General features: G+C 42.6%; 1 protein-coding gene across 1 annotated transcript in view; it reads right to left on the reverse strand.

Annotated features, from left to right (window-relative positions):
* Positions 1–21,279, reverse strand: part of LOC136621621 (putative ferric-chelate reductase 1) — a 41,666-nt gene extending 20,387 nt beyond the window's left edge. The window contains exons 1-7 of the mRNA XM_066597240.1: positions 21,108–21,279; positions 17,039–17,240; positions 13,078–13,217; positions 11,534–11,625; positions 4,077–4,140; positions 3,282–3,467; positions 797–898 (exon numbers count right to left, since the gene is read on the reverse strand). Of these exons, the coding sequence (XP_066453337.1) occupies positions 797–898; positions 3,282–3,467; positions 4,077–4,140; positions 11,534–11,625; positions 13,078–13,217; positions 17,039–17,234 (780 nt within the window). The 5' untranslated portion in view covers positions 17,235–17,240; positions 21,108–21,279. The remainder of the gene's footprint in view (positions 1–796; positions 899–3,281; positions 3,468–4,076; positions 4,141–11,533; positions 11,626–13,077; positions 13,218–17,038; positions 17,241–21,107) is intronic.
* Between the last annotated feature and the right edge of the window lie 5,487 nt (positions 21,280–26,766).

Here is a 26,766-nt window from a genome sequence, read left to right on the forward strand (position 1 = left end):
TTTGACACCCCTGCTCTAAATGAATATATTGGAATCCAATGCTTCAGATGGTTGGGATTTTCTAACGCGGTTAAATTAGCCACGTATATAGGGTCATGTGAATAAGGCCTAGGAGCTCACGTATAGAGCAATCAACTCTAAACTAAGCTTCTACAGGATAAAATGTTATTTTACAGCTTAATCTCAAATATAACTAGTGTTAATAGTTAAGGGTTCTGTGCAATATTACAATTATTTTTAAATAAAATGAAACTAGGAAACTTAGCATTTTATCTTGAATAAAATGTAATACTACCGTATTTCATATACCGCTCCTCTGAATATGGAGGTGACGCAAAAAGCTCATAACTAAAGAGGTTTTCTGGGTCTGTAATATATTGACCTATCCTAAGGGGTAGGGTCTGCCCGTTGGGACTCCCACCAATCAGCTGTTTGAAGAGGCTATGGCACTTGCGTGAACAGTCACATGGCCTGAGTGCAGCTCAGTCCCATTCAAGTGAATGTCATTGAGGGGCCATACCAGGCAGTGCCACTATACAATATATACATTCAATGAATGTCTGTCATTGGAGCATCCAGCGCTGGCTGTGATTGGCTGAACTGGCTGTCACTCAGCTGACTCAGCCAATCAGAGCAATCTCTTGCTGGAGGTGGGGTGTTCAAACACGTAAAAAATCCTCTGTTGGCTTGACAAGTGCCCGGCAGTCAGGTACTATAAAAAAGACTAATTTCTGACCATTCGGCAAGGAATGATACTTTATCCCCTATAGTTCAATACATTCTTGTAGGGACTTACAGTGTTTTGCAGTGTTGGAGGGACATGTCCCGTGGTGTATGCTCTTTGTACCAAAATGTGCTCTGAAGAATTCTTGGTACAAATATAAACATCATCATTTCCCTGGACGATACAAAAGTATATAACTCATTGAACTGATTCTACATAACACCATGTTTAGCTATATGTTTCAGCATATGTTATGTTAAACTTATAGCAAATATATGTAATATTACCAAAAGTATGAAAAAGTTTTGTAAAATCACTTTTTCCAAAATGTTTTTGAATTCAAAGAGTAAAGATTGTATCACATAGCAGTTAATATTTTGGTATTGTAAAGCATCAATTGTTCTTTCATATATTTTAGTTACACAGTGCCGAAAACTTTTCATCCACCCATCTAAGTGTTCTACAAAGCTTCCGACTTGTATCTCTTTTTATTCTGATGATATTTCAGGTGGTCCTGACTTCTGAATCACGCTGTACATTATATTCCAGCAGTTCTTGAATGGAGGTGAGATTGAGTTGAGATTTCTGATTTGGATTCAGGTTTAATAATAAAATAGCAAACCATACAGTATTCTAATATCCTTCTATTTAAAATTCTACTCACATACCTTTCTTATACCCATGCCTTTGTGTCTGTACCACAGAATAATGGAATCCACAGATTAGCCCTGTGTAATGTATTCACAGAGTAACTGCATAGGGCTGGGCCAAAAAAAGTTCAACAACAATATAATATGTTAACTTTGCTAAGCAGAGTCTAGTCTTTCTGGCCCATGGGTTAGATCTCATGCACACCGGTGTATTATGGCTCTGTACAGATTGAACAGTGCTGTAATATAGTACCTATGGCAGTCTGTGATGCCATGCTATACTTCAATATGGCTCTGATTTTACATAGAAAATGGTCATGTGCTCCAATCAATGCCTATTACCGAAGTACTCTTCTCTAGAAGTATTGTTATAATACAGTGCTGTATGGAGCTGTAGGAACTTCAATTTTTGCCATATATATAGTACTTTTTACACATTTGTGTGGCTGGTTTCGTAAATATCAAAGAGATCCAACCAGCTGCATTTGGTTACCTCATTATAGCCTAAAGGCTTATTATGCACTTAGCTATATTATGAATGACCTGTGCAGTGTCCCTCTAATAGATAAAAGAAAAACTGCCATAAGGCCCATTTACACGCAAAGATACTTTTCAAACGATTGAAAGATTAAAAGTTTTAGCAATCTTTTAGCATAAAGTGTTAATGGCCACTGATGGCCATTAACATTTTATCATCTTCATTTGCATGTAAATGGGTCTCCAGAAGCTGTTTGCAGAGCCCAGCATGTGGTTAATCACAAGCCCAGCTGTGAGCATAGCTGCATTGTTCTCCTCGTGGGTGGCAGTCAAATACAATGTTAACTGCTGGCTCCCCACAGAGATAACAGCCTGCGGTCTACTGACAGATAAAGGTGTGTGCTTTATCTCCAGTAGTTCACCTTAAAATCATCGTTCAAACAATAAGTGTTCAATGCCTGCGTTTGCATGTAACAATCATCGCTCAAATTCGGTTGTTTGAACGAATTTGGAACGATAATTGTTGCATGTAAATGGGCCTTTATAACATTTGACAGTATGGCTATAAAATGTCTCTCTTGGTAGAAATATCCTGTAGTGTCATCAATGGTATGTAAGTCACTGCAGACAAAGGGAGGTGGGAGTCCATCATGGATTGATGCTCCAGTGAACTCTCAGCCTCTGGGGATAACCATCGACTCCTGTCCCTCAGATTGATTTTTGCCACAAACCCAATGATAGATGCCAAGTATAATATGATGTTGCTTTTTCGTCTTTTGCTGGTACACTATCTGTATATCCTGTTTATATCTTTTCATTTTACATGTCTTGCATGGTGATATCTTTCTTGACTTCTTGATTGTCTTTTGATCTCTTGCATGTATATCTACTTTTAGCACTTTAAGTAAAACTTGGTTAATATTTGGCCTGTGTTTATGTGAACCCATTTATTCTCGCCATGCAATCCACCATAAAACACCTTCAAACCTCAACAAAACATGTTTCATCACGGGAAGTGAAATATGTAATTTTGCTTCTACTCCAATGAATGTTAAGCTTTTATTGTAATCCATCCAGCTGTTTCCCTCTCCTCTGTACCCCTGTACTCCTTATGTTCTGATAATATTACATATTACTCTGTCACTATGTAGAGCTAATGGCAGAAGGTAGAATATTGGTAGAATGTTTCATAATCTGGGCCCCACTTTTAATTTTGCCCAGGGCCACACCATGTCTAAAGCTGAAATTGCTCCTAAAGAGGTAGATGATCCCTTTACTAATGTCACATATGCATGACTTCTATTGGAGAATATCTCTATGGACCCGGTACGGCAATCCATGGAGGCATTTACCTTTTCAGTTTATTCCATTGTACAGTATTTGTGTTTTTCTTGTGTATTTTATAAAAAAATGCAAAAATGTTAACTCACCATTTGTTGATCATCGGAGAACCCTATAGCTACATATCCAGATGTAGGGCCACTCATTTCAAACACATATCCATTGCTAGAGGGAACCGAGGACATAAAGACACAACTGTTGTCATTAGGACTGCAATTTATTGGAGAAGTGAGGCAGAACTTCTGGGAGCCGCAGGCGGCATTAGACATCTGCAACTGTAAGCAGGAAAGAATTATTGCCACTCCCAGCGCAGACATAACGGGTATGTATTCCATTAGGTATAATACAATGCAGATCCAGATGCATTCAGTTAATTCCCTCACAGTACAGGCTACAATCAGTTTATCGATCAGCCCTAGACAGTAAGTGTCATTCATGTACACTATTGTTTTATTATGAAGACAGTGTTCAATTCACAGGTACAATGAGGCATAACTATAAAACCACGTATGCCAGAATTCTGACACCAAAAGGTTGCAATTTTGCTGCAAGTGCCAAAATTACAACTTTTTGAGGCTTTACATTGGGTCCAAAATTTGAAGTGCGTAGGGCCTAGTGTTCAGGGGCATGGTCGCATGTAGCCTATTAGATTAACTGTAATATACACCAGAAATTGGTGTAAATTATAGCTAAAGCCTACAACAGCTCTTAGTTGGCATGGTAGGTTTCAGGCTGGTGCACAGACATGTGGCCAGATGTAACAAATGTATTAAGAGGCTTACATCGGTCTTAGTAAATATGCCCCAACCACTTTACTTTACCATTCATTCTTGCAACCTGGTGAAAGCCTTGCTCCCAGCTCTATGTACAATATATGGACTTACATTTGCTATAATATCACTCTCCACTCCAGCCCAAAAGGTGCTGAAATCCTTCAAAACTGTTGCTCTGAAATTCAAGAGAAAAGTTCACTTATATCAGTTGTGACATGCAGTGTATGCAGGTTTCTTGAGGTTTTATATAGACTAGTAATTATTAGAAAATTATAGTACCGGTGTTTCTGGTGGCGCAATGCACCACACAGCTCTGCTGCATGCACGTCACTCACACACAGCTCTGCTGCATGCACGTCACTCACACACAGCTCTGCTGCATGCATGTCACTCACACACAGCTCTGCTGCATGCACGTCACTCACACACAGCTCTGCTGCATGCACGTCACTCACACAGCTCTGCTGCATGCACGTCACTCACACACAGCTCTGCTGCATGCATGTCACTCACACACAGCTCTGCTGCATGCACATCACTCACACACAGCTCTGCTGCATGCACGTCACACACACAGCTCTGCTACATGCACGTCACACACACAGCTTTGCTACATGCACGTCACACACACACAGCTTTGCTACATTGCTTTCACATATGGACTGCACATGATTTATGAGCTTCAATGTTGTTGGTCAGTATGCACCGCCAGCTATGTATGTGGACATTTGTGAGGTGTCATTTATTGTAGTCTCCACAGAGGTGTCCAGCTGTCTCACAACCAGCTACAACCTTCCAGACTTAGTACTGCTGTATGCATAGCAACTGAGGGGCAGAGGGTTGTGGGGGATGTAGTTCGCCCATAATCCCTAATTCAGTGCACAAAGAGGATAAAGGACCTGTGATGATGTCACTGTCATGTGATCAGGGGGCAAAGCTAAAAGTCGGTAACTGACATCACAGGTGCTGTCAGGCTCTACATGTAACTCACACAGCACACACGGACTGACGGACAAGTGGTCGCTAGCACTTTGGTAGGAGCGAACCTAAAGTTCATGGGCACTGGTGCAAAAGTTCTGCTTGCAGCTGTCACTTTAGCCTATGTGAAGAGCAGAGAGGGCCAGCAAGGGACATAATGGTATTGTGGAGGGTCAGGAGGAGAATGTGTCATCCACGTCTGGTCCCTGTATGGTTTCACATGATCCCATGGGAGGGTTCCAATGAACATTTTCTCATGTTATCACCCCCACCCTCATCTGTTGGAGAACATGCCCTCTTTATAATTGTCACATGTGAAGGGTCTATTTTTCTTTAGCAAAGGAGTGAAAAGAAGACCATTTTCCAATCTAATCGCTGAAAGAATTTGATTTGGGTGGAAGCACTGGATGAGATACTTTCACAACAAAGTTGCCAGGAGGCAACAACAATTATCCATGTGCTCCATTCACCTTAAAACTTTCACAGGATACACCAGCTTTATCAGAGGTGTAGGACCAAATGACAATGGAAGACAGACAAGGAAGTTTATAAAGCCTAAAGAATATGAAATGCATAAACACACCCGCAATAATGGGTCAAAAGAAACACCCATAACAAATGACAATTTATTAAACTTGACAGAAATGGAAAGCATCCAATAACAATTATAAAGTAGAATCTTTAACCTATTATTCTTGCTTCTCCACTGGGGGGCGCTCTATGATTTTACCAGGAATTGTTTCCTTTTTCATTTTTAATTATATTAAAAGTTAATTTTTAAGGTGGATGCAGTATGTGGCTGATTTATGCTGCCTCCTGGCAACTTTGTTGTGAAAGTGTTTTCTCATCTAATCACTCCTCTGCGCTCAATGAAGGTTATCTATTGCTCTTCATGACCTTGCTGTTTAACCCTTCAGACCCCACAGTCAAGGCTGACCAAGCACCAAAGTGGTTTTATAGAAAGAAAAAAAATCTTTAACCTCTAACACAATTTTTTATTGGAAATTGAAAAAACAATTAAAAGAATTTAAAAAAACCTTTAAAGCAATGCCAGAATAGCAGTTTTCTGTGCATCTCACCAGGCAAGAAAAGTAAAAAAAGGAATGAAAAAGTCATATGCACCCCAAAATGGCACCACTAAAAACGACATGCTACAAAAAAACGAGTTCTCAAACAGCTTTGAAGTAAAATATGACAAACTATATAAAACTCTCATTCTTATAATTTGAATAACCTATAATAGAAAGTAGCACCTTATTTATACTGTACATTAAACGCCCTAAAAATAAAATCACCAGGATCACCTGTGAAGAAAGGGATTCTGCTAGCGGAAATTCTGCAGCATTTAGTGCCTGTGTGAATGAAACTTTAAGGCCGAATGCCCACGGACGAATTATTGCTGCAGAAATCGCAGTCAGACACCCACCGCGATTTCCGCAGCAATGTCCGTCCATAGACATGCTGTGTAAAACGATTCTCCTATGCCCACAAGAGGAAATCAGCTGCGATTTTGCGCTCGTGGGGGGAGAAGCGCAGCATGTTCTAATTTCTGTGGAAAAACGCACAGACGGCTTCCATTGCAGTCAATGAAAGCTGTCCGTCCCGTGATACCCCGCGCTGCGGGCACCGGCAGTATCGTGGGAATCCGCATCATACCTCAGCGCCGGCGCATCATGCGCTGCACTGCGTATGTGCTTTAGCTCGCCAGACGACACCCTCGCTGCACATCTGGTCTGTTAAGTATGAGGTTTCTGGAGAGTGCCAGGTCTGATTCCGCAGGCGAAATCCGATCCGGGCGTGGGCATCTGGCCTAAGAATATAGATGCCATTTGCAGTGCCTAGGGATGGTTGTCTGTTTGCTTTGGCAAAGATAATACAAGGTAATTGCAAAAGAAAAGATTGTGGCTTCTGGACTGTTTTGAAATCATACATTCCACTCGGCCTTCTTATATGCAAAGTAGTTGCACAATGTATTGATACATTTCTTATATCTCCATTTCCTCAGTGCAGCAAAAAGTTTAAATGAAAATAGTTTGGTACCGTGTTAGCCAGTAGAGCAAAATGAGATTGTTCTCAGTGAGAGAAACCAAGTAATCTTGTAGATCTGATACCTTTCAATGGCTAACAAAAATACATGATGTTATTGCGAGCTTTGGAACATACGCAGGGTTCTTCTTCAGGCTTAGTGGAATAGATCCGAAGACTCATACATATATATCCACATACATATGACAAGGCACAGACATGGTGTGATTAATTTGCACTTAAAACAATGCCAGCACAGGATGAGTAGAGGAGTAAATACTTAATTATTCGACTGATAAGGATGTGAAAGCTTTATGGTCTCTCAATTGGTGTTAGGGGGTCACCAGGCCTGTGTGTTATCTGTGGTATAGATTTCTCATAATCTCCAGTGATGCATGAAGCACTCTCTGATATTCAATCCATTTTTGAAAGTGTCAAAGATGATTATAAACTTGTATTCTCAAATTCTTCTATGACTTTGAGATTTGAAATAGCCTTTTAATATAGTAACTTTCATATGTTCTATGTTGTGTCCATGGCTAGAAAAATGCTCAGCCACAAGTAATTCTGTCTTTATTTCTTTAATTGTGTGACGATGAGATTTCATCCTGGTTGTCAGTTTTTGTTTTATGTTCATAGAACATATAAAAGTTACTGTATTAAAAGGCAACTTCAAATCTCAACATCATAGAAGAATTTGGGAGTACATGTTTATAACCACCTTTGACACTCTCAAGAACGGATTGAATATCGGAGGGTGTTTCAATGTTTCATGCACCACTGGAGATTATGAGAAGTCTATAGTAGAGATAACACGCTGGCCTGGTAACCCCAAACATCAATTTAGAGACCATAAAACTTTTAAATCCCTTATCAGTGGACTAATTAAGTATTTACTCCTCTACTCAACCTGTTTTGGTATTCTTTTAAATGCAAATTAATCACATCATATCTGTGCCTTTTCATATGTATGTGTATATATATATGAATACATCTTTGGATCTATTCCACTAAGCTTGAAAGCTCGCGATAACATCATGTGTTTTTGTTAGCCATTAAAAGAGATCATATCTGCAAGATTACTTGGTTTCTCGCTTGCTAAGAAAATTCACTCAGTAAAGAAATGATGAAACATCCTGCTTTACAAATAAAACAGACTAATGCACTGAAAAGTTAACTATGCAAAGTCTGTGTATGCTTAAGGGCTCAGTCACACGGGCTCATCGGCACCCGTACACCGGCGCCGATGCGCCCGTGTGACTGACAGAAGACGGCCGTACCTAAAGACAGCCGTCTCTCTCCAGCGCTGATCATAGAACACATGACCGGCAATGGAGCCGGTCACATGTTCTTCCTCCCGGCGCTGCAGAGAGACGGACGTCTTCAGGTACGTCCGTCTGCTGGTGTCAGTCACACGGGCGCATCGGCGCCGATGTACGGGTGCCGATGCGCCCGTGTGACTGAGGCCTAAAAGTCATGTCAGAAAATATCTATAGAAATCAGCATACAATGCACTCAGAAGGGAAATATATACATTCTTATCATCATATGTAATACAGTTGCAAAATTATTCGACCCCCATTGCAAATTAGATTTATTGGCCACATTTACAGACCTTTAGTTTGTACCAGTTTAAGTACATGTCTAAGGAAGAGTACATGCACGGCAGCATGAAAAGAGTTAGATTTTCAGATAGCGTGCGATCCTCACGGAGGGACACCATAGGAATAAGGGAGTATAAAAATGATTGCTGCTACAACCTGCTGCTAATGTGATGCTAGGCAAGTCACTAGCCTTTGCCAGCATTCCTGAGGAATCTTAACCTATTCCTCATAGGCAATGGGCTTCAGTTCACTAATATTCTTGGGTTTGCATGCTGCAACCCCCTTCTTCACATCCTATCAAAGATTTTTTTATGGAGTTCAAGTCAGGCGATTGTTATGGCCACTCCAATATCTTCCAGGACTTCTTCTGAAACCAAACCTTGCTAGACTTTGAATTACGCTTGGGGTCATTGTCCTGTAATAACATCCAATGACACCCAGGTTTCTGCTTCCTCACAGAAGGCATAATATTTTAATTTTAGGATTTTCTCCTGATATTTGATCAAATCCATCTCCAAAGGGTGCAGGTTTCCAGTGCCAAAAGACACGAAGCAGCCACCAAGCCACCCTCATGCTTCAATGTAGGCAGGGTGCTCTTCTCAGCATATACTTCATTATTCTTCTTCCAGACAAACCGCAGGTATACAGGCCTAAAAAGCTCCCGATTTCTTTTATCACTCCCCATAGTAGAATGCCAAAATGTCTGTCACTTACTGGTATAATTTTGAGCATATTGTAGCAACTTTTCAAATGGTAAAGGTGTATGTCTTGAGGTTGAAGAATGAAGACCTTCAAGTATGTGTTTCATCAAGGCCTTTATTTATGATAAATATAATATATAGTTTTGAGCATGTTGGAGCGACTTTTCTTTTACTTTTGGATTGGTAGAGGTGCATGTCTTGGAGACCTTCAGCATTAAGTATGTGCCTTAGGCCAGCTGCACATGACCAGGTTGGATTCCGGTTGGTGACCCTGTCTACCTGTCAGTTGTTTTCTTTTTTCTGTACTGCGGATGGTCTGGATGGCTTGCCATTGGGCATGCGCAGTACAGATTTCCGTGCACCCACCCTGGCTGGGCGATCATGCGGAATCCGCGACCTGTCCGCAATGTTAATTGCGGACGGGCCGCGGGTCAAATGACTTTCATTGACTTAAGTGGAAGCCATCTGTGTGGACACTGCATTAAAATAGAGCATGCTGCGATTTTTCCTCCACGAGTCAAAAATCGCTATTGATCTCCGCTCATGTACAGGAAAAAACACTTTACTATAGCATGCTATGGAAGGTATTTGCTGCGGAATCGGGATTCCACAATGCAAATTTGGTCGTGTGCAGCCGGCCTTACTTTGCCAAAGGGAACCTCAGGGCCTGCTGCCACCGAATCTTGCTACAGGTTTTTTTTGGAAGTCACTTTAAGGCTTTGCACCCCCTGCTTTCTCAGGAATCTTGTAGCATCTAATGACAGCTTCCTCTTTCTGCCATGTCAAGGTAATGTAGCCAGTGTTACTTTAACATTGAACTTGCAAATTATGCTTCTAAAGGCCCATTTACATGGGACGAATGTCGGGCAAACGATGCCCTACACTCGTCCCCGTGTGTACTCGCTCCCATGCTGTTACACAGGAGTGAGTATTGTTGGCTTATTCAGCAGGGAAGTGGGGCGGCTGGAGGAAATTTCACTACTCACTCTTCCCCGCCCCTCTCCATTCACTTAACACAGCGGCCGCTCAGTACTGAACAGCTGCTGTTTATACTGAATGATCATCGTTCAGGATTTTAGGCTGCATAAAATCCTGAAGTACCGAACGGCCGCTGTGTTAAGTGAATGGAGAGGAGCGGGGGAGAGCGAGGAGTGAAATCTCCTTCAGCCACCTGGCCCCCTGCTGGCCGCTCTGTCAGACAGCCAGCGATACTCGTTCCTGTGTAACAGCACGGGAGCGAGTACACATAGGGCATCATTTGCCCACCTTTTGTCCCATGTAAAAGGGCCTTAAGTGAATCTCTAAGAACATTCAGTGCCTTTTCCTTGTTTGTGCAAGACAATGATCTTTTCGCTTAACATTTTCAATTACTCACTTGCAATATTTCTAACATGACATCCAACATCACAATAAACAAAGCCCTAGGCAGTCCAGGAATTTGATGTGTATCTCAAGTACACCTGATGCAACTAACAAAAGCCATTGAGTGAATAAGGCCTCATGTCCACTTGCACCCACGTTTTCCACTGCTGAATCCTGCAGCGGTATCTATGTGTGCCCACGGACATGGAGAGAAAACGACAGTGTCATACCTCTCCGGATCCAGCACGGGTCTCCTCTGAGCCGGCCAGATCTTCTTTCTTCAGCACAGTGGATACGTCAGGAGCATCGGGCGACACGCCAGCACCATGCACAGTGCTTTCTCTTATGTTTTTGAATCTCCTGCTCTCCAGCAGATCCTCGGCACAGCCACAGTGACAGCTACGGGTGTGCCGCAGATCGGACAGCTTTGGGTTCTGTAGGAGAATGGAGCATGCTGCGATTTCTTCCCGCATAGGCGATCTGCACGCCAGGAAAAAAAAAATCTCATTTGCATGCTTTAAAATGCCCTGCAGATGCTCATGCATCCCTATGGATCAGAAGAGGTGCGGATTTCCCGCACGGGAGATGCGCGCGCATTTTATAATTAAAATCCGCCTGTGGACATAGGGCCTAATTCTATGACTGTAGTAGTTATTCAAAGTAGCAATTTGTGTTGAATTTGGAGAAACCACTTTTTATATTAGTTGTGTTGAACTATTTAAATTGTTCTTGTTTGCAAACAGCTGAAAATTATTACAATTTGGCAAATAAACCTAATTTGCGATGGGGGTTGAATAATTTTGCAACTGTACTTATGACTTTTGCTTATTTAGAATGATGACTGTGCAAAAGCAAATGTTCCTTACTCCGGGCTTTGTGCCAAGTACCCAGTACATACCTGAAGCGCACAGGTCCTGCCCCCTGTGGGGCTGTCCAGGAAACTGTGATGCTGTCTTTTACGTTACGATTCGTATGACTGACAGCTGCACTCTAAACAGACAAAAATAAGTACATGTTTCATCAAGGCCTTTATTTATGGTAAATATAATTATGTCCACATAAAGGAAATTGAGCACCAGTCCTTCTTTCCCACTAGACTTAATCTACCCATACACATAAGATAGCTGTTGATGGAACAGCTACCTCTCTCCACTCCCCCCCTACAAATGCATGCTTACCTCCTTGAGAACAAAAGCATCAAGAAGTTGAAATCTAACTGCTCACCTCTTATCTCCCTTGGACACCCGTCCTTGATAGAGCATTGGGAGACTATCATATACATTAGATGATTGGCTACACCCACCAAAATCGATGGGTTCAGCCAATTGAATTTGAAGGTATATAGCCAGCCTGAGGCCGCATGCACACGGACGGTGCGTAATCCTGCAGCGGGATTCGCCCTGGCAGCAGCGGCATCCGCATGTACCTGTTTTCCTTCCCTTTTTTCTGTACTGCGGATGGTCCGCATGGCTCGCTGTCAGATTTTTTTTAAACTCCTTTTTTACCTGTGGAATCCCTGGAGCATGCTGCGATTTTTCATCCGCTAACAGAAACCGCAATTGGTTTCCGCTTGTGTGCATGAAGAATCACTTTTTCATTGCATGCTATGGGCAGTATTTGCTGCCGAATCCGGAGGCAGACACCCGCTCTGGATTCTGCAATTTAAATCTGCCCGTGTGCATTCACCCTTAGGCTGCTGTCATATGGTAGCATACTGGCCAATACTTTGAATCAGTATTTCTAAGCCAAAACCACAAGAATAACCTACATAGAGAAAAAGTAAAATGGAAAAACTTCCACCTCTTCGGTGTTTTCGACCCACTCCTAGTTTAGGCTTTCAAATATTGATGCAAAATACTGAAACATGAAAACCACTAGATTTTGTGTTTGACAAAGGGGCCATGTTGAGCCCCAAAATGCGTTGCACCCTATACATCTGATGTCTGAGTCGAAGTCTCTAGCTGCCCTTCATTTACTGGAGGTTCTACGGGTTGTAAGGCACTCGGAAATACTACAGTGGCCGGGTAAGTATCCTTACCAGGGTCTTCCCCACGGGCACCAGGTAAGTTTCCTTCCTTTTATGTGATCACAATCACTTGCGCACTTCCCCACCCATTCCACTATAGGCGCTGTCCCAAACAATATACTAATAGTTATAGGATATGTCATCATTATCAGATTGGTGGAAGCCAGACTCCTAGCATCCCCACGATCAGCTGAGCCTCCCATGGAGCTGTGCCTAGTATACTGTGAAGGAGACAGCACTTACCGGAGTGCCATGACCCCTTCAGTAAACTGATTGTGTAACTGGAGTCAGATCCGCACCAATCTGAGACTGATGGCCTACCTTAAAGGTCAGCCATCAATATTAGAGTCCAGGAAACCCTTTAATGCATAATAAATGAACATGAATAAAATGTTTATTCTGATTGATGAACTTACCACTTGTGAGCCACATGTTAACAATTGAGTGTTAGAATCTAAAGTGTTAAAAGTTCCAGTAATCCCATTTCCTCCCACTAATCGGGCTTCAAGGAGGAATCCTTTAAAGTCATCTGACCCAGATTTGGACTTTATAGTCACTGAAATGGAAAACAGTGTAGGATTAGAGATCCGTTGGGGTCAGTAAGGGGTGGACTATTTCTTACAGTATAAGATATCAGTTCTGTATTATAGCTTCATACAAGCTGCTTGATGATATGCTAAAGTCCCTTGGTCACAACTGACGTCACAGTTTCTTGGCAGACTGCCTTCCCCAGTCATCTTTTACCCCCTGCAAGCTGGGTACTCATTTTACTGACCTCAGAAGGATGAGTCAACCCTGAGCCAGCTACCTAAACCAAGTGAGGGTTGAACCCGCAACCTTCAGGTCATGAGCAAGAGCTTAGGACTGCATTTCTGATGACTTAACACTCTGGGCCACATAAGGCTCATATAATGATATGATACAGTACCAATAGATTTAAAGGCTACCATACTGATGTTGTATGCCTCTAGATACGTAATTTGAGGGAAAATTGAATCTTGTGTCACCAGATGATGAAGTATTACATAGCACTGTCCTTCCCTAGAAGCTCTGTACATAAGAGTACATGGAGTACAAACTAGCTGTTAGTACAGAACTGCAGAAAGTTTGTGCAAGATGCCATTATTTGTAGAAGATTTGTTCATTGGTGTCGGCTAGTTTTACGGGTCAAGCAGGTTTATTGCAGCACATTATTAATATACATAACAGTCACATAATGACGGCATGAAAGAATTGCCGTTCTTACACAATGCGACATTACTGTTTTGCTATACACTTGTCTTGACCATATATTTAGATGGCCCCAGTTTCTGTCTGCGGTATATAAACCTGCATTATCTGTCCTACCTAGTAATGATCCAATTACTTCCTGCATCTCTAACAATGTGGAAAATGCAAATCTGATTTTTACCCTCTGGATTTTATTTTCCCCATTAAGGCTAACTTCAGACGGGCGAGCGCTATATGAGGCCACGAATCACCCCCCCATATCGAGCTCGCCACCATGTAAATTCCCCAGGGATGCAAGGCATTTTTATGGCAAAACCGCCTCTCATCACTTCGGACATGTAGCGGATTGCAGAGTTTCTCCCATTGTTGTCAATGGGAGACCTTGAATCGCAACGCATTGCGTGCACCTAGCAGGTGGTGCAATGCTGCCGCCGACTCCTTTGAAGTCAATGGGCGATGCGAGAGAATGCACAATATAGAACATGCTGCGATTTCTTTCCTGCATCATGTGTATGACCTCATTCAAAGGAATGGGGCTTATATTCGTAAGAGATTTGTGCGTCTCACAACACACAGATCTCGCACGATTTTATTGCCCGTGTGAAGCTGGCCCAACACTCAGATATATAAAGTAACCCTGAACCAGCAAAGTCCTAACAAAGTGGCTTCCGTTTTAATCTTCCTAAGGCCGGTTTCAGACGAGCGTATAATAATGTGTCCATAACATGTTTATAAGATGTTACTTCTGTATGTCATTAACTTTTCTTCCCTATTTGCCTCCATGTTTTTATTACGGTGTTTTATATGGATTCGTTTTTACCCAATATACAAGAATACAAATTAAAGTTAAAGTCTCGCATCGCAGTGCAAGAAAAAAATCGGCATGACGCCAGGATATCGGCATCACGACGACATATCACCAGTCTTTTCAATGGGGCCAGCGGCAGCAGTGCTAGCCCCATTGAAAAGAGATGGAGAATGCCGGGGACTTCTGCCACAGCTGTAACAGCTGTGGCAGGAGTTTCTTTCCTCCCCACAGGGACCTCGGGGGTAAAGGAATCCTCTGCCACAGCTGTCACAGCTGTCACAGCTGTGGCAGAAGTCCCCGGCATTCTAGCCCATTGCTTTCAATGGGATCGGCACTGCTGCCGATCCCATTGAAAACACTGCTTTCTGCCAAGCCCCGCGGAATGATTATTGGGGAAGGGCTTGAAATATAAGCACCTCCCCGATAATCTGCCAAAAGTGTGTTAAAAAATAAAAAAAATTATTACTCACCTCTCCTGCGCTCAGCCACGTCCTCCTGCTGGCTCCCCGGCACTGCTATTAAGCTCTTTCAGTAGTCAGGGATTTAAAAATCCCCACCTCCTGAAAGGGCTGTGCAGATTGGCTGAGGGCTCAGCCAATAGCAGCTACTGCTTAGCTATTTGCTGAGCGCTCAGCCAATCACACATAGCTCTTAGCTATTCATTCATGAAGGAAACTCCTGCCACAGCTGTCACAGCTGTGGCAGAAGTCCGCGGCATTCTCCCTATGCTTTCAATGGGGCTAGCGCTGCTGTCGCTAGCCCCATTGAAAGCACTTGCGATATGCCGGTTCTATACCGGCCTCTTTCTTGTGCTGCGATGCGAGATTTTTCTCATGCTCTCGCAGCACAAGAAAGAAAATATCGTCAGTGGGTGGGAGCTGTTAGTCACGATTTGGTTGTGGCTTCCTCTTGTTCATACGATGTTCGGCCGCGATGTGAAAATCGCAACACCCGTGTGAATAAAACTCAAGAAATAATTTAGTTTATCTGAAACTATGTAAAGAGGCAGGGAAGGGAAACCTGAAATTGATTAACCAAATCACCGCCAGTCCTGTCTATATCTAGCTGCAGACAACGGCATGCTGTAGGGGTTGTTTGCTTTAGACAATCCTCTGTTGGAATGGGCCAATAAACTGATCACACAGGGACCTGCGGCAGGGACACCAACCCAAGTGATTAGCTAAGAAGGAACCCGTCAGCAAGTATAAAATTCCCTTGCACTGCTTCCACAGGAGTCAAGATGTATTACATGATTTAACCTCTTAAGGTCCACGGTGTTTCAGTCCTAAAGGACCTGACACTTTTAAGTTATTTTACCCATGTGGTAGTTTTAAGGCCCTATTTTTTTCTTCAGCGGCCAAAATTATTTTTGCTGCATTTTTTTTGTGACATATAGGGCTATTTTTGCAGAATTTTTCGGATGGGCTTACATGGTAAGAGTTTTGGTTGGCGTCGATGGTGGGTAGTTTTCTTTTATATATATTTTTTTGTAACTATTTATTTACCATCTACAACCACATGACATCATGTAAGACGTCTGGGGATCATTCATATTGTCTTTTTGTTTTTCTATTTTCCACTGTAACTGGGGCATCTATAAGAGCCCCAATTACAGGGGAAAATTGGTCCGAATTGCAGAAGAGGCACTTTAACTTTCTCTACTAAAGCCCCAGGACCAAGTGTTGTATATTGACAATATATGGTCCTTACCAGGTTAAAACAATTCAAAGTGAAAATCTCCAGATCCAATGGATGGGAAAATAAGCATGAGGATTTTCTAGAAATGGGAAATTAAAACTTTTGGCTGATAATTTCCAGGCAGAGGCGTAACTTGAAGCTGTTGGGCCCAGTGCAAAATCTGGAACAGGACCCCCAACTATAAAGCTTCATCGATAGCATTGGTTCGCAATATGGGGAAGAGGACTTTATGGGGCCCCTAGGGCTCCTGGGCCCATGTGCGACCGCACCCTCTACACCCTCTATAGTTCTTATTGTATCCATCTGCCAATGATGGTGGCACACAGATGTGTCCTTCCTTACCTTTCCTCTTGGCTAGATATGCTCAGATGTGTGTTATGAAATAACCAGCTTCATAAATAAATGACTTTGTGATACTTTGTCACAAGATCTCTATCCTATATGTGTTTATCATGACTCCCCTCCCAGTGGTTGTGATGTGTATTGCAGACTTCAAGGGTCTTGCTGACATTGCAATGAATTGGTTTAATCAGAAATTACAGTCCTTAACCAAATTAGAGCTAAAACAACATTGGACCCATCTGTATATTGCGGTCAGCATCTCTAAGAAAATAATATCAGGAATCGTATTTCCACTTTACCTGTAATAACGTCCCCTGGAACAAAAGTTGTGTTAGACACAGTGATGATATATGGGGACACAGATGACTGAGGGACATTGGTCCCATGACGAGGAAGCATGCTGTCACAGGCAGCACTTATGGTTCCACCCGGATATCCAAAAACTGTACTGAAGCATCCAGCAACACAAATGAGTAGTGTTCTATAATGCTCCATTTAGACCTGCAGAGACACATGGAGGAAAATGGTCATAAACCAAACCTGGAAAATAATTTGCTGTGCTCTTATATATTATGTTTAGTCAGGTATCAACTTGCACCTATTTTTGGGAAAGAACAAAAATGAACAGAAATCCACACGACAAGCACAGACATGTGAAAGAGTGCCAGAGACAAAAACAGTTATTATAAATTCTAATAATTTAATATTTTGTCAACTTTTCGACAGATTTAAATTGGTCAAATAAGAAAGGTGTTTTCAAAATGGCGGATTAGGAGAACTTTATACTATGTTCGGTCTCTACTTTTTGAAAGGTATTGGAGAACATATGGCCAATTGTACACTTTTTAGTAGACAGTTATATTGAGAGGCATAGGTATCTGTCTTTTTGGCATACATACAATTGGGGAAAGTCTGGATCTAACAGCACCAGCTGTGCAGAAAAAAAGAATCTTTTTGCCTGTGTTTGTCCATTAATGTCTTTGGGTGCATGGCTATATACATGGAGATTTCCCCAGCTCATGCATTGACAGTGCACCATGGATGCCGCCCTAACCATCCTGAAAGTTTTACCTGTTTCCAACACTTTTAGGCTTTCTTCACACAGGGAGAAATTTACTGTGGCCGGATTCATACGAGCGCATTTCTGCTCGTATTTGCCTGAAACAAGTAATTTTGCACATGCTTCTTGTTTCTCTAGGTCTGTCTGGATTTGGCAATAAAGAGAAAGAGTTTTTATTTTACGTTGGGCCTACTTCCTTTTCCCTGTGCATCCGTTGTGGTTTCCAGAAAGTCCTTGCATGGGAGTGATTGCAGAGGAGCCGCTTTCTGGTTTTCATTTCCATTGATTTCAATGAGTTCGCTCACATATAAGTATTTTGCATGCTCATTTCGGTTGCACAAGGAAATACACAGCATGCTCACCTTTCCAATGCATTTGTATTCCCACTGCAGTGGCCAGGCTTGGTATTACAGGCAAAGTACTCATTTAATTGAATGGATGTAATGCCAAGTTTAGTCACTACAGTGGAACGGAGCTGTCTGCTTCTTGCAGAAATCAGCTCCATGCAAGAGCGCATCAACCCAGCAAACAGCTGATTATTGGGGGTTCCAGGCATTGGACCCCCTGCTGACCTACTATTCATGATCTATTCTAAAGGTGCTTTTACACCACACATGTCAAACACAAGGCCAAGTCTGTCCCGCCGCCTCATTTTATGTGGCCTGCCGGTCATGCATTAAATCTTAAAGCAGTTATTGAGACAGCGCCCACTGGGATACACCGGGGTCAGATCGGAAGCACTGCTCCGACCCCTGTGTAGTGATCGGTACTTGTAATTGCAGGCGCAACTCTCATTGAAATCAATGGGACCCCAGCCTGCAATTGCAAGTGCAGCTCCCATTGATTTCACTGAGAGCTGAGCCTGCAATTATGAGCAACGGCCACTACACAGGGGTTGGAGCAGCGGCAGTGTATCCTGGATAACCACTTTAAGGGAATTCTACCTATCCCACCTGCAGCTCCAGTCCAGTGGCACAGTGCAGAGTCTGTGACCGCTGAAGTCTCCTGACCATTGACGTTTGCGCCTAGGTGAGAGGTCAGCAGTCACATATTCAACAGCGGCTGCCACCGCCGGACTGGAGCGCCAAGCAGGCAGAGTGTAAAGCCTGTAGGAATGCTGCCTGGCCAGTGGCCAATAGCACGGTTGCTATTGACCTCTGGCCAGGCAGCATCCCTGGAACTACTTTAGGGGTCACTATTACTACTGGGGCCACTATGGGGGTCACTTACTACTATAGTCACTATGGGGGTCCCTATTACTTCTGGGACCACTGTGTGGGTCACTACCACTATGGGGGTATTGTTACTATTGCAACCACTATGGGGGTCACTATTAGAGCTCTTTCACACATGTGTAAGTGCAATTTGTAGAAATATGCGGCGTATTTGTATAACAAAAAATTGCTTTTGCCTGCACCTTTCGGCGCCCATTCATTTCAATGGCTTATTGCGGTATGTAATACGCACGAAAATAGGCCATGCTGAGTATCTTTTCACGTGATTACACATCACGTGAAAAAATGCACTCATGTAGATGAACCCATTGAAATCAATAGGTTCTATTCACTATGTATTATGCATGCAAACGTTGCGTGCGTAATATGCAGTGCAAATACGCTCATAAGAACAAGCCCTTTCTATACTATTAGCATTGATCATTTGACGGTAACCTTAAGGCTGATGTGGCCCTCGGAGAAAATGAGTTTGAAAGCCCTGTTTTACACAGAACAATTTGATAGAGTTATTACAGGCAGATAAATCATTCCCTCGCAAACTGTTCAGTCGTTCGCATTCACTGAACCTTCAGCCTTCGATTGTTCAATCTAATGCTTTGTCTATTCTCCTTCTTCCTAGCAGGATCAATAAGACCTTTTGCATATCCTCGCTCCCTTAGACATTTGCACACAATTTTCTGTTCTTCTTCCCACAAATACATCTCCAAGCATTTTCTCCAGTCTCTTACGAGCTCTTAAAGAGGAATTACTTTTTTGACGGTCAAGATGACACAATCCCGTATGTAACATGGTATTACCTAAATGCTTCTCGCATTGGGTGGTAGTAATACCTCTGCAATATTCAGGTCCAAGAAATGGATCTGAGTTGTATGTGTCTGCACACTAAATATCAGATTAAGATTATTATTAGAGATGAGCGAGCATACTCACTAAGGGCAATTACTCGAGCGAGCATTGTCCTTAGCGAGTACCTGCCTGTGGGTGCCGGCGGGGAACGGGGGGGGGGGTGAGATCTCTCTCTCCCCCCCCCCCCCCCCCGCTCCCCCTGCTCACTCCTGCAACTCACCGCTCACCCGCGCCGGGACCCCAATCTTTTCTTCAGGTACTCGCAAAGGACAATGCTCACTCAAGTAATTGCCCTTAGCGAGTATGCTTGCTCATCTTTAATTATTATTCTTATCATTGAGATATCTGATAAAGAACGGAACGGTCGCCACATCAATGACCCATATCATGACGAGGTCATCGATTTAACGACGATACCAGACCAGCATCTCTATGAAGCAGCTGTATAATATATAGAGTATACTCTGCAGCACCTCTTATACAGATAGACACTGTAAAAAACACAAGCCATATCGCATGGCAGATGTTTTTGGGAGTCAATGGGCAACATACCGTATGCCACTGTATGGCTATACAGTGCATACATCACAGACGTTTGTCGGAGGTATACATCAGAGAACACTTCTGACATATAACTCCAGTGGTAGGAACGGTAGAAAGAAACCTGAACTAAATACATCAGCGGCAGTACAAGTATTTCTCCTGTCCTACTAGTTTGTCCAAATAGTTTGATACATTTTATCTCCACTGATACATTGTATCAGCCTGGAATCCAGGTTTAGGCTGCATCCATACACAAGCGATGTTCCTGTTTGAGTTCAGTCCAATTCTGAGATGGACAGAACTCGCATGGGAAAAGAACCCATTCATGTCAAGGGGTTCAGTTACACAAGTGAGTTTTTTACCGATAGTTTTTGGGCTTCTGGCTATAAAGAAGATTGCTTTCTTTCATCAACATCAAATAAAGAATTTAAAAGCAAATTGTATTAAAAAGTTGCAGAACTTTTCATTATACAACAATTAAGCTTTAATTACATAACATCAGAAAATTCCTTTGTACCCTGCAATATTGTAATTCCTCGATTTGCTTCCTTATGTTTATCCCATTGTTTCTCCTGTATAAAGTATTTATGGTATTTCCAAGTTTACTCATGTTCAAATACATTTCACATTGTAAAACCTCAGATACTTGTAAGAAAGTAGAGTAAGTGACTTCAGAACACTCACCAGGATGCTCGTCCTTTCTGTAAAAGCAGTATGAAGAGCCAAGAGATGTGATACAGTGTGAGGATCAGCCTCAGGGCCAGAGAAGACGGGCTGTGCTAGATACTATCCTCCACCTCACAGGGAGTGGTATATGGAGAGGAAGCTGCACTACATCCCACTGACACCTCATTTATTTTATAAAGTCTTATGTCTATTGACAGCCACAACTATGAGAGGCTACATCACTAATACTAATATCTCATGTATCACATGGCGGCTGTTAGAGATTGTGTATTGTAACTGTTAGCTCAGGATTAGTTCACGGAGCACTTCCTCATTCATGCGAACATTTAAGCAACATAGTATCAGTTTACATGACTTCCTCGAGTTTGAAGACATCTGCGTTGTCTGATGTAGAAGGCTGCACTGCCCTCTATTCTCTGATGTGTGAAAGACTTGTAGGAAGTCAAATTTCAAAGGCACATGGTTCTGAATGATGAGTCGAACATAGTTATATAGTATGTAAGGCCAATAAAAGACATATGTCCATAACGTTCAGCCTATTACCCCCCAATTTGATCCAGAGGGAAGTAATAAAAAACCCAAAGAGGTAGAAGTCAATTTTCCTCATCTAAGGGAAAAAAATTCCTTTTTGACTCCAATCTGGCAATCGGAATAATCCCCGGATCACCATCCCTTCTGAAGTTATTAGTGACTATAGCATATAATATTGTATCGCTCAAGAGGCTTGTTTTAAACTCTTATCTCGAATTTGCCATCACCACGTCCTCGGGCAGTGAGTTCTATAGTCTCAATGTTCTTATAGTAAAGAACCCCCTTCTATATCGGTGTAGAAACCTTCTTTCCGCTAGCCATAGTGGATGCCACCTTGTTACAGTTCTGTGATATGTTAAATTCGAGCGCCAGGAAGACAAAACAGTGTTTGGCGATCCTGGTCTTTGTGGCAGATTGCCCTCTCTGTCCCCTAATAATTGAGTCTCCCACTACCGGGACATGTCTAGCCTGCCCTGCGCTCCTATTCCCCTTCACACTGTAGCAAATATACCCCTGGCGATCAGATGGCATGTCCTGCTGCAGCAGTGCTAACCTTGTAATGCATCCCCCTCATCTGCCAACTTTGCAAACTTGTTGGGTTGTGCCAGTTCAGGACTAGCCTCCCCCAATGTCTCCTGTCCACCTTTCCTTCTCATTTTCACCCAGCTAACTTCCTGCTCTCCCGAACTACCACTGTTTTACACTTCTCACTTCACATTTCCAAAGCCAAGAGATGAGGGACATGGCTTGTGTTGTGTAAGCTTTTTAGACAAATTTAGGATTTGTGACTTTGTAAAGCGTCACAAAATTTGTCGCAGTATCACTCCAATAGATGGGGGGTGCAAAAAGTGACCGCACATCTCTGGACATATTTAACGATGCAAGTCATTTATCAACAATACGTGGCACTGATATAAGTTTGTCACATATGTGAAATCACCTTTAGAATCTGTTCACATGTGTGTGTTTTTTTTTGCAGTGATTCGCAAGTGGATCCCATGCTTAAGAGCAGAGTCACACAGCTGTGTTTCCGCAGGTATTTGTGCACGTGAAATCTGCGTATGCTAAACTCAGAAAATAAAACCCATTGGGTTTGTTCTCATAAACGCCTGCAAAAAAATAGGTCCTGCTATATTTTCCTACATTTTGCGCAGCAAAAGTGCCATGTAAGTCTATGGGAGGGGAGAAAACACACAAGGGGAAGGGTGTGATGCTGCACAAAATGCAGGGAAAAGAACACATCTGGATCTTATTAGGCTTTAATTAGCCAAGAAATCCACAGAAAGGGTCTGTGATGCACATGTGATCCGGCCTTGCGTGCTGAAAAATGATATTTCAATGCTTTGATATGCGCACAACACGCAGATTATGACCTCTTCAAACCTTGTTCATGCGCAAATACACTGCGCTGTTGCGAGCGTTTTTGTGCATACGCTTGTGTGACGCTGCCCTTAATCAGCATCAACATCCATATTCTTTTTGCATCCAATTGAGTTCTATATAAATCTGCACTTTACTTCAGAGATGCCATTGTTAATGTTGTGTATTCTGAACAGAAGGATTATAAGCGCCCGACTTCCTTAACTAGTAAAATTCAGTAATGAACCAGCATGTAGGGTACAGAAAATCTTCAGAAAGCAGCAGAGTTCATCTCACCAATCCTTGCTTTATTGCCAAGATATTGCATACAACGGCGACGTTTCAACTGAACGCAGTCAGTCTTTCTCAAGCCAATAAAGCCAGGATTGGTGAGATGAACTCTGCTGCTTTCTGAGGATTTTCTGTACCCTACATGCGGCTTCATTACTGAATTTTACAACGTCATTTGTGAATGGTGGGTCCTCATCTGTTGATGCCTGCATTTACGCCCATGAGTGCTCCCCTCTTTATGGGGTGGTTTGAGAGAGTGCCGCATCCATACGTATTGTATGTTCAACTTCCTTAACTAGCATAAGTCAACTCAGATTTACAGCAACTTTTACACTCATTCCCAAATTGTTACCCTGGTTTCCATTAAAACAAGACACGTACACCGACATGGATTTAATGGCAGCTGTTTATTACAGTTATATTCCTGAAATTCCATAACTATAAAAACATACGCAAAAGTTATATCAGTAAGCCGCCAAACAATGAACGAGAACAGGACAATAGGGAAAGTCTTTGGAGCTACAGACAAGCGATACTCAGCATTACCCAACTTATCACCAGTGGTAACCCGGTTCAGAGGCACCAACAGGCCCACCTGCAGATGCCATATATTATTGCACTGAATGCCCCCGAAGGGGTAACAGCCTAAGGCTGGGTTCACACGGGACGGAATCCCACCGGAATTCTCACGGAATGAATGCACCGAAATTTGGTTAGAATTCTGCGGGAGAGCTGCAGCTTCAAAACCAGCGGCATTTTGTCGTGAGTTGTGGAGTGATTCGGCTGATGGTATTCCGCGAAAAAAAAAAAGAATTGACATGCCACGGAATTGAATTCCGTGCCGCATGTCCGTATTTGCCTGGATTTTCCACAACGGATTGGCCACCCCGTGTGGACGAGATTTTTGAAAAATCTTGTCCACATGGCTGGCTAATCCTGGGATTAGGGCCACAGGCGGAATTGTCGCACAGTAATTCTGTGGCAATTCCGTCCCATGTGAATCCAACATAAGGAGTCCCAACATTCTACCCATGACTATAACCATCTCCAATTAACTTAGGAGAATGCATGCCCATAATTCTTTCCCCTCCACAAATTTAAACACCAACTCCAAGAACTTCCACTGCAAAAGCTGCTATGACAAGTACTCTCTCCCTGAGACATTAAAAGAAAACTTAACTCTTAGTACCGAACATCCCATCAAACGCCCAAAAATTGTCCCCCAAAGTTATCGGAACCCTTTCCAACATAAATAGGTCGTTGACAAAAAAGCGGGTGGGTCAAAGGGATGTCTCTGCTACGCTGAGTGAACAATGACATCTGACTGGATGATTTGGATGCCAACTCCTTAGTCAAGTCTATGCCCCCCCCCCCACACACACACATGCCCTATTCCCAACCCACAGCTTCCAGCTTTTTCAAGAATTTTCCCTCTCTTCCCTCCTGCCTCTGTCATGGAGGCCTCCCCTGCACTGTCTCAGGTTCGATCAGCCTCTTCTATTCTTTTTAGTATTAGTGACATAGGGGAAGGTTTGATAGATAAGGTTTTCCTAATTGTTGATGACACAAAAGTGTGTAATAACAAAAGTATCTAATAGGGTTCATATTCCGGGTGGTGTCTGTAACATGGAAAATTATTTAGCTCTAAAAATGGCAAATCCTAGTCCATGTTTCTAAATAAAATAATGTATTTGTGGAGGAGGAATCATCTTCTTGAGTATTGCATTGGCAGTTCTGTGTTAGCTAAGACTTTAGAAAAACAGAATTTAAGGGTTCTGATTTCTGACAACTTAGAATGCGTTAACAGTGAGGATAGACAGTAAGGAAAGCAAGTAGAATGCATAGCTAGAGGTATAACCAGTAGAAAGAGGGAGATTGTGATCCCACTCTTTTAAAGATACAAAAATAGTGCCAGAGCAATACTGTCCATCAGGTCTGAACCGTTTTGGTATGGGGGGCTGTAGACAATATTAGACAGGTGGTTTAATATTACGACTGACCGATGGTAAATAGAGCTTTTGAAAAGAATTTAAAGAAGGTATAACAGTTGTCTCGTTTTTTTAAAAATTGAAGCCAACTGTTACCACAGGAGGGAACCACAGACGTCCGTATACTTCCTCTGTGAATAAACATATAATTATTCACATAAGTGAGTATAACATGCAATACCGTATTGCTCAAGAATGGAGTTAAGAGGGGTCTGGACTCTTTTCTTGAGTGTTAGAATGATGATGATTATCCGTTCAGTTACATCCGACCTTCGGTCACTCTATTGATCAATGTTCTCCACACATTCCTGTCTTTCACGGCTTCTTTCAGTTCGGTGATTGACATGTTGGTGGTGGCCTTGATTGTATCTAGCCATCTTGTTCTTTGTCGTTCTGATCTTCTCTTCCCACTGACCTTGCCAAGCATCAGTATTGTTTCCAGTGAGTTAGCGCGCATCACATGGCCAAACAAAGAGAGCCGCTGTCTGATGGTTTTGCCCTCTAGTGATATTTTCAGTTTGACGCTTTCTAACACTACCTTGTTCGTTGTCATGGCCGTCCAAGGTATCCGTCGCATTCTCCTCCAGCACCATGGTTCAAACGCATCAATTTTCCTTCTGTCTGTTTTCCTGAGTGTCCCACTTTCGCAACCATACGTTGTTATGGGAAAGGCGATGGCATTGACCAGTCTGGTTTTTGTTGCAATGCCAATATCCTTGCTTTTCTAGATTTTTTCCATTCCTTGCATTGCATTCCTACCAAGTGTAATCCGTCTCTTGATCTCAGCTCCAGATTGCCCATTGCAATCGATCCAAGGAAGATGAAATCTTGGACAGTCTCGACTTCTTCATTGTTGAGGTTTATGTTCACTGTCCCATTGCCTACCGCAGTCATGACTTTCGTTTTCTTGCTGTTGAGGTACAGTCCCATGCATTCACCTTCCTTTTGCACTCGTTGGATAAGGTTTTCCAGGCCCCTTTCACTTTCCGCAAGCAGGGTGGTGTCATCTGAATATCGGAGGTTGTTGGCATTTCTGACACCAATTTTCACTCCGATTTCTGAGTCGTCCAGATTGCATCACCTCGTTATCGTTTCTGTGTACAGATTGAAAAGGACTGGTGATAGAATGCAGCCTCGCCATACGCCTTTCTCGATTCCAAACCAATCCGTGTTTCCATAAGCCGTCCAGACTGTTTTAAAGCGACCTTATAAACTGTTCAGTACGTTCTGGGACGTCCATTTGCTTCAGACAATTCCAAAGCTTGTCACGTTCAACATAATCAAATGCCTTGCTTTAGTCGATGAAACACATGAACACGTCCTTTTGATGTTTTCGGGTCTTCTCCATGATCCAGTGCAGGTTCGCGATTTAGTCTCTGGTGCCGTGTCCTTTGCAGAAGCCAGCTTGAGCTTCCGCCATTTCCTTTTCAACAATTGTCGCAATGTGTTTTTGTATGATCTTTAAAATAATTTTGCTCGTTAATTGT

This window comes from Eleutherodactylus coqui, chromosome 3 (assembly GCF_035609145.1).
Source record: "Eleutherodactylus coqui strain aEleCoq1 chromosome 3, aEleCoq1.hap1, whole genome shotgun sequence".
Classification (NCBI taxonomy): Eukaryota; Metazoa; Chordata; class Amphibia; order Anura; family Eleutherodactylidae; genus Eleutherodactylus; species Eleutherodactylus coqui.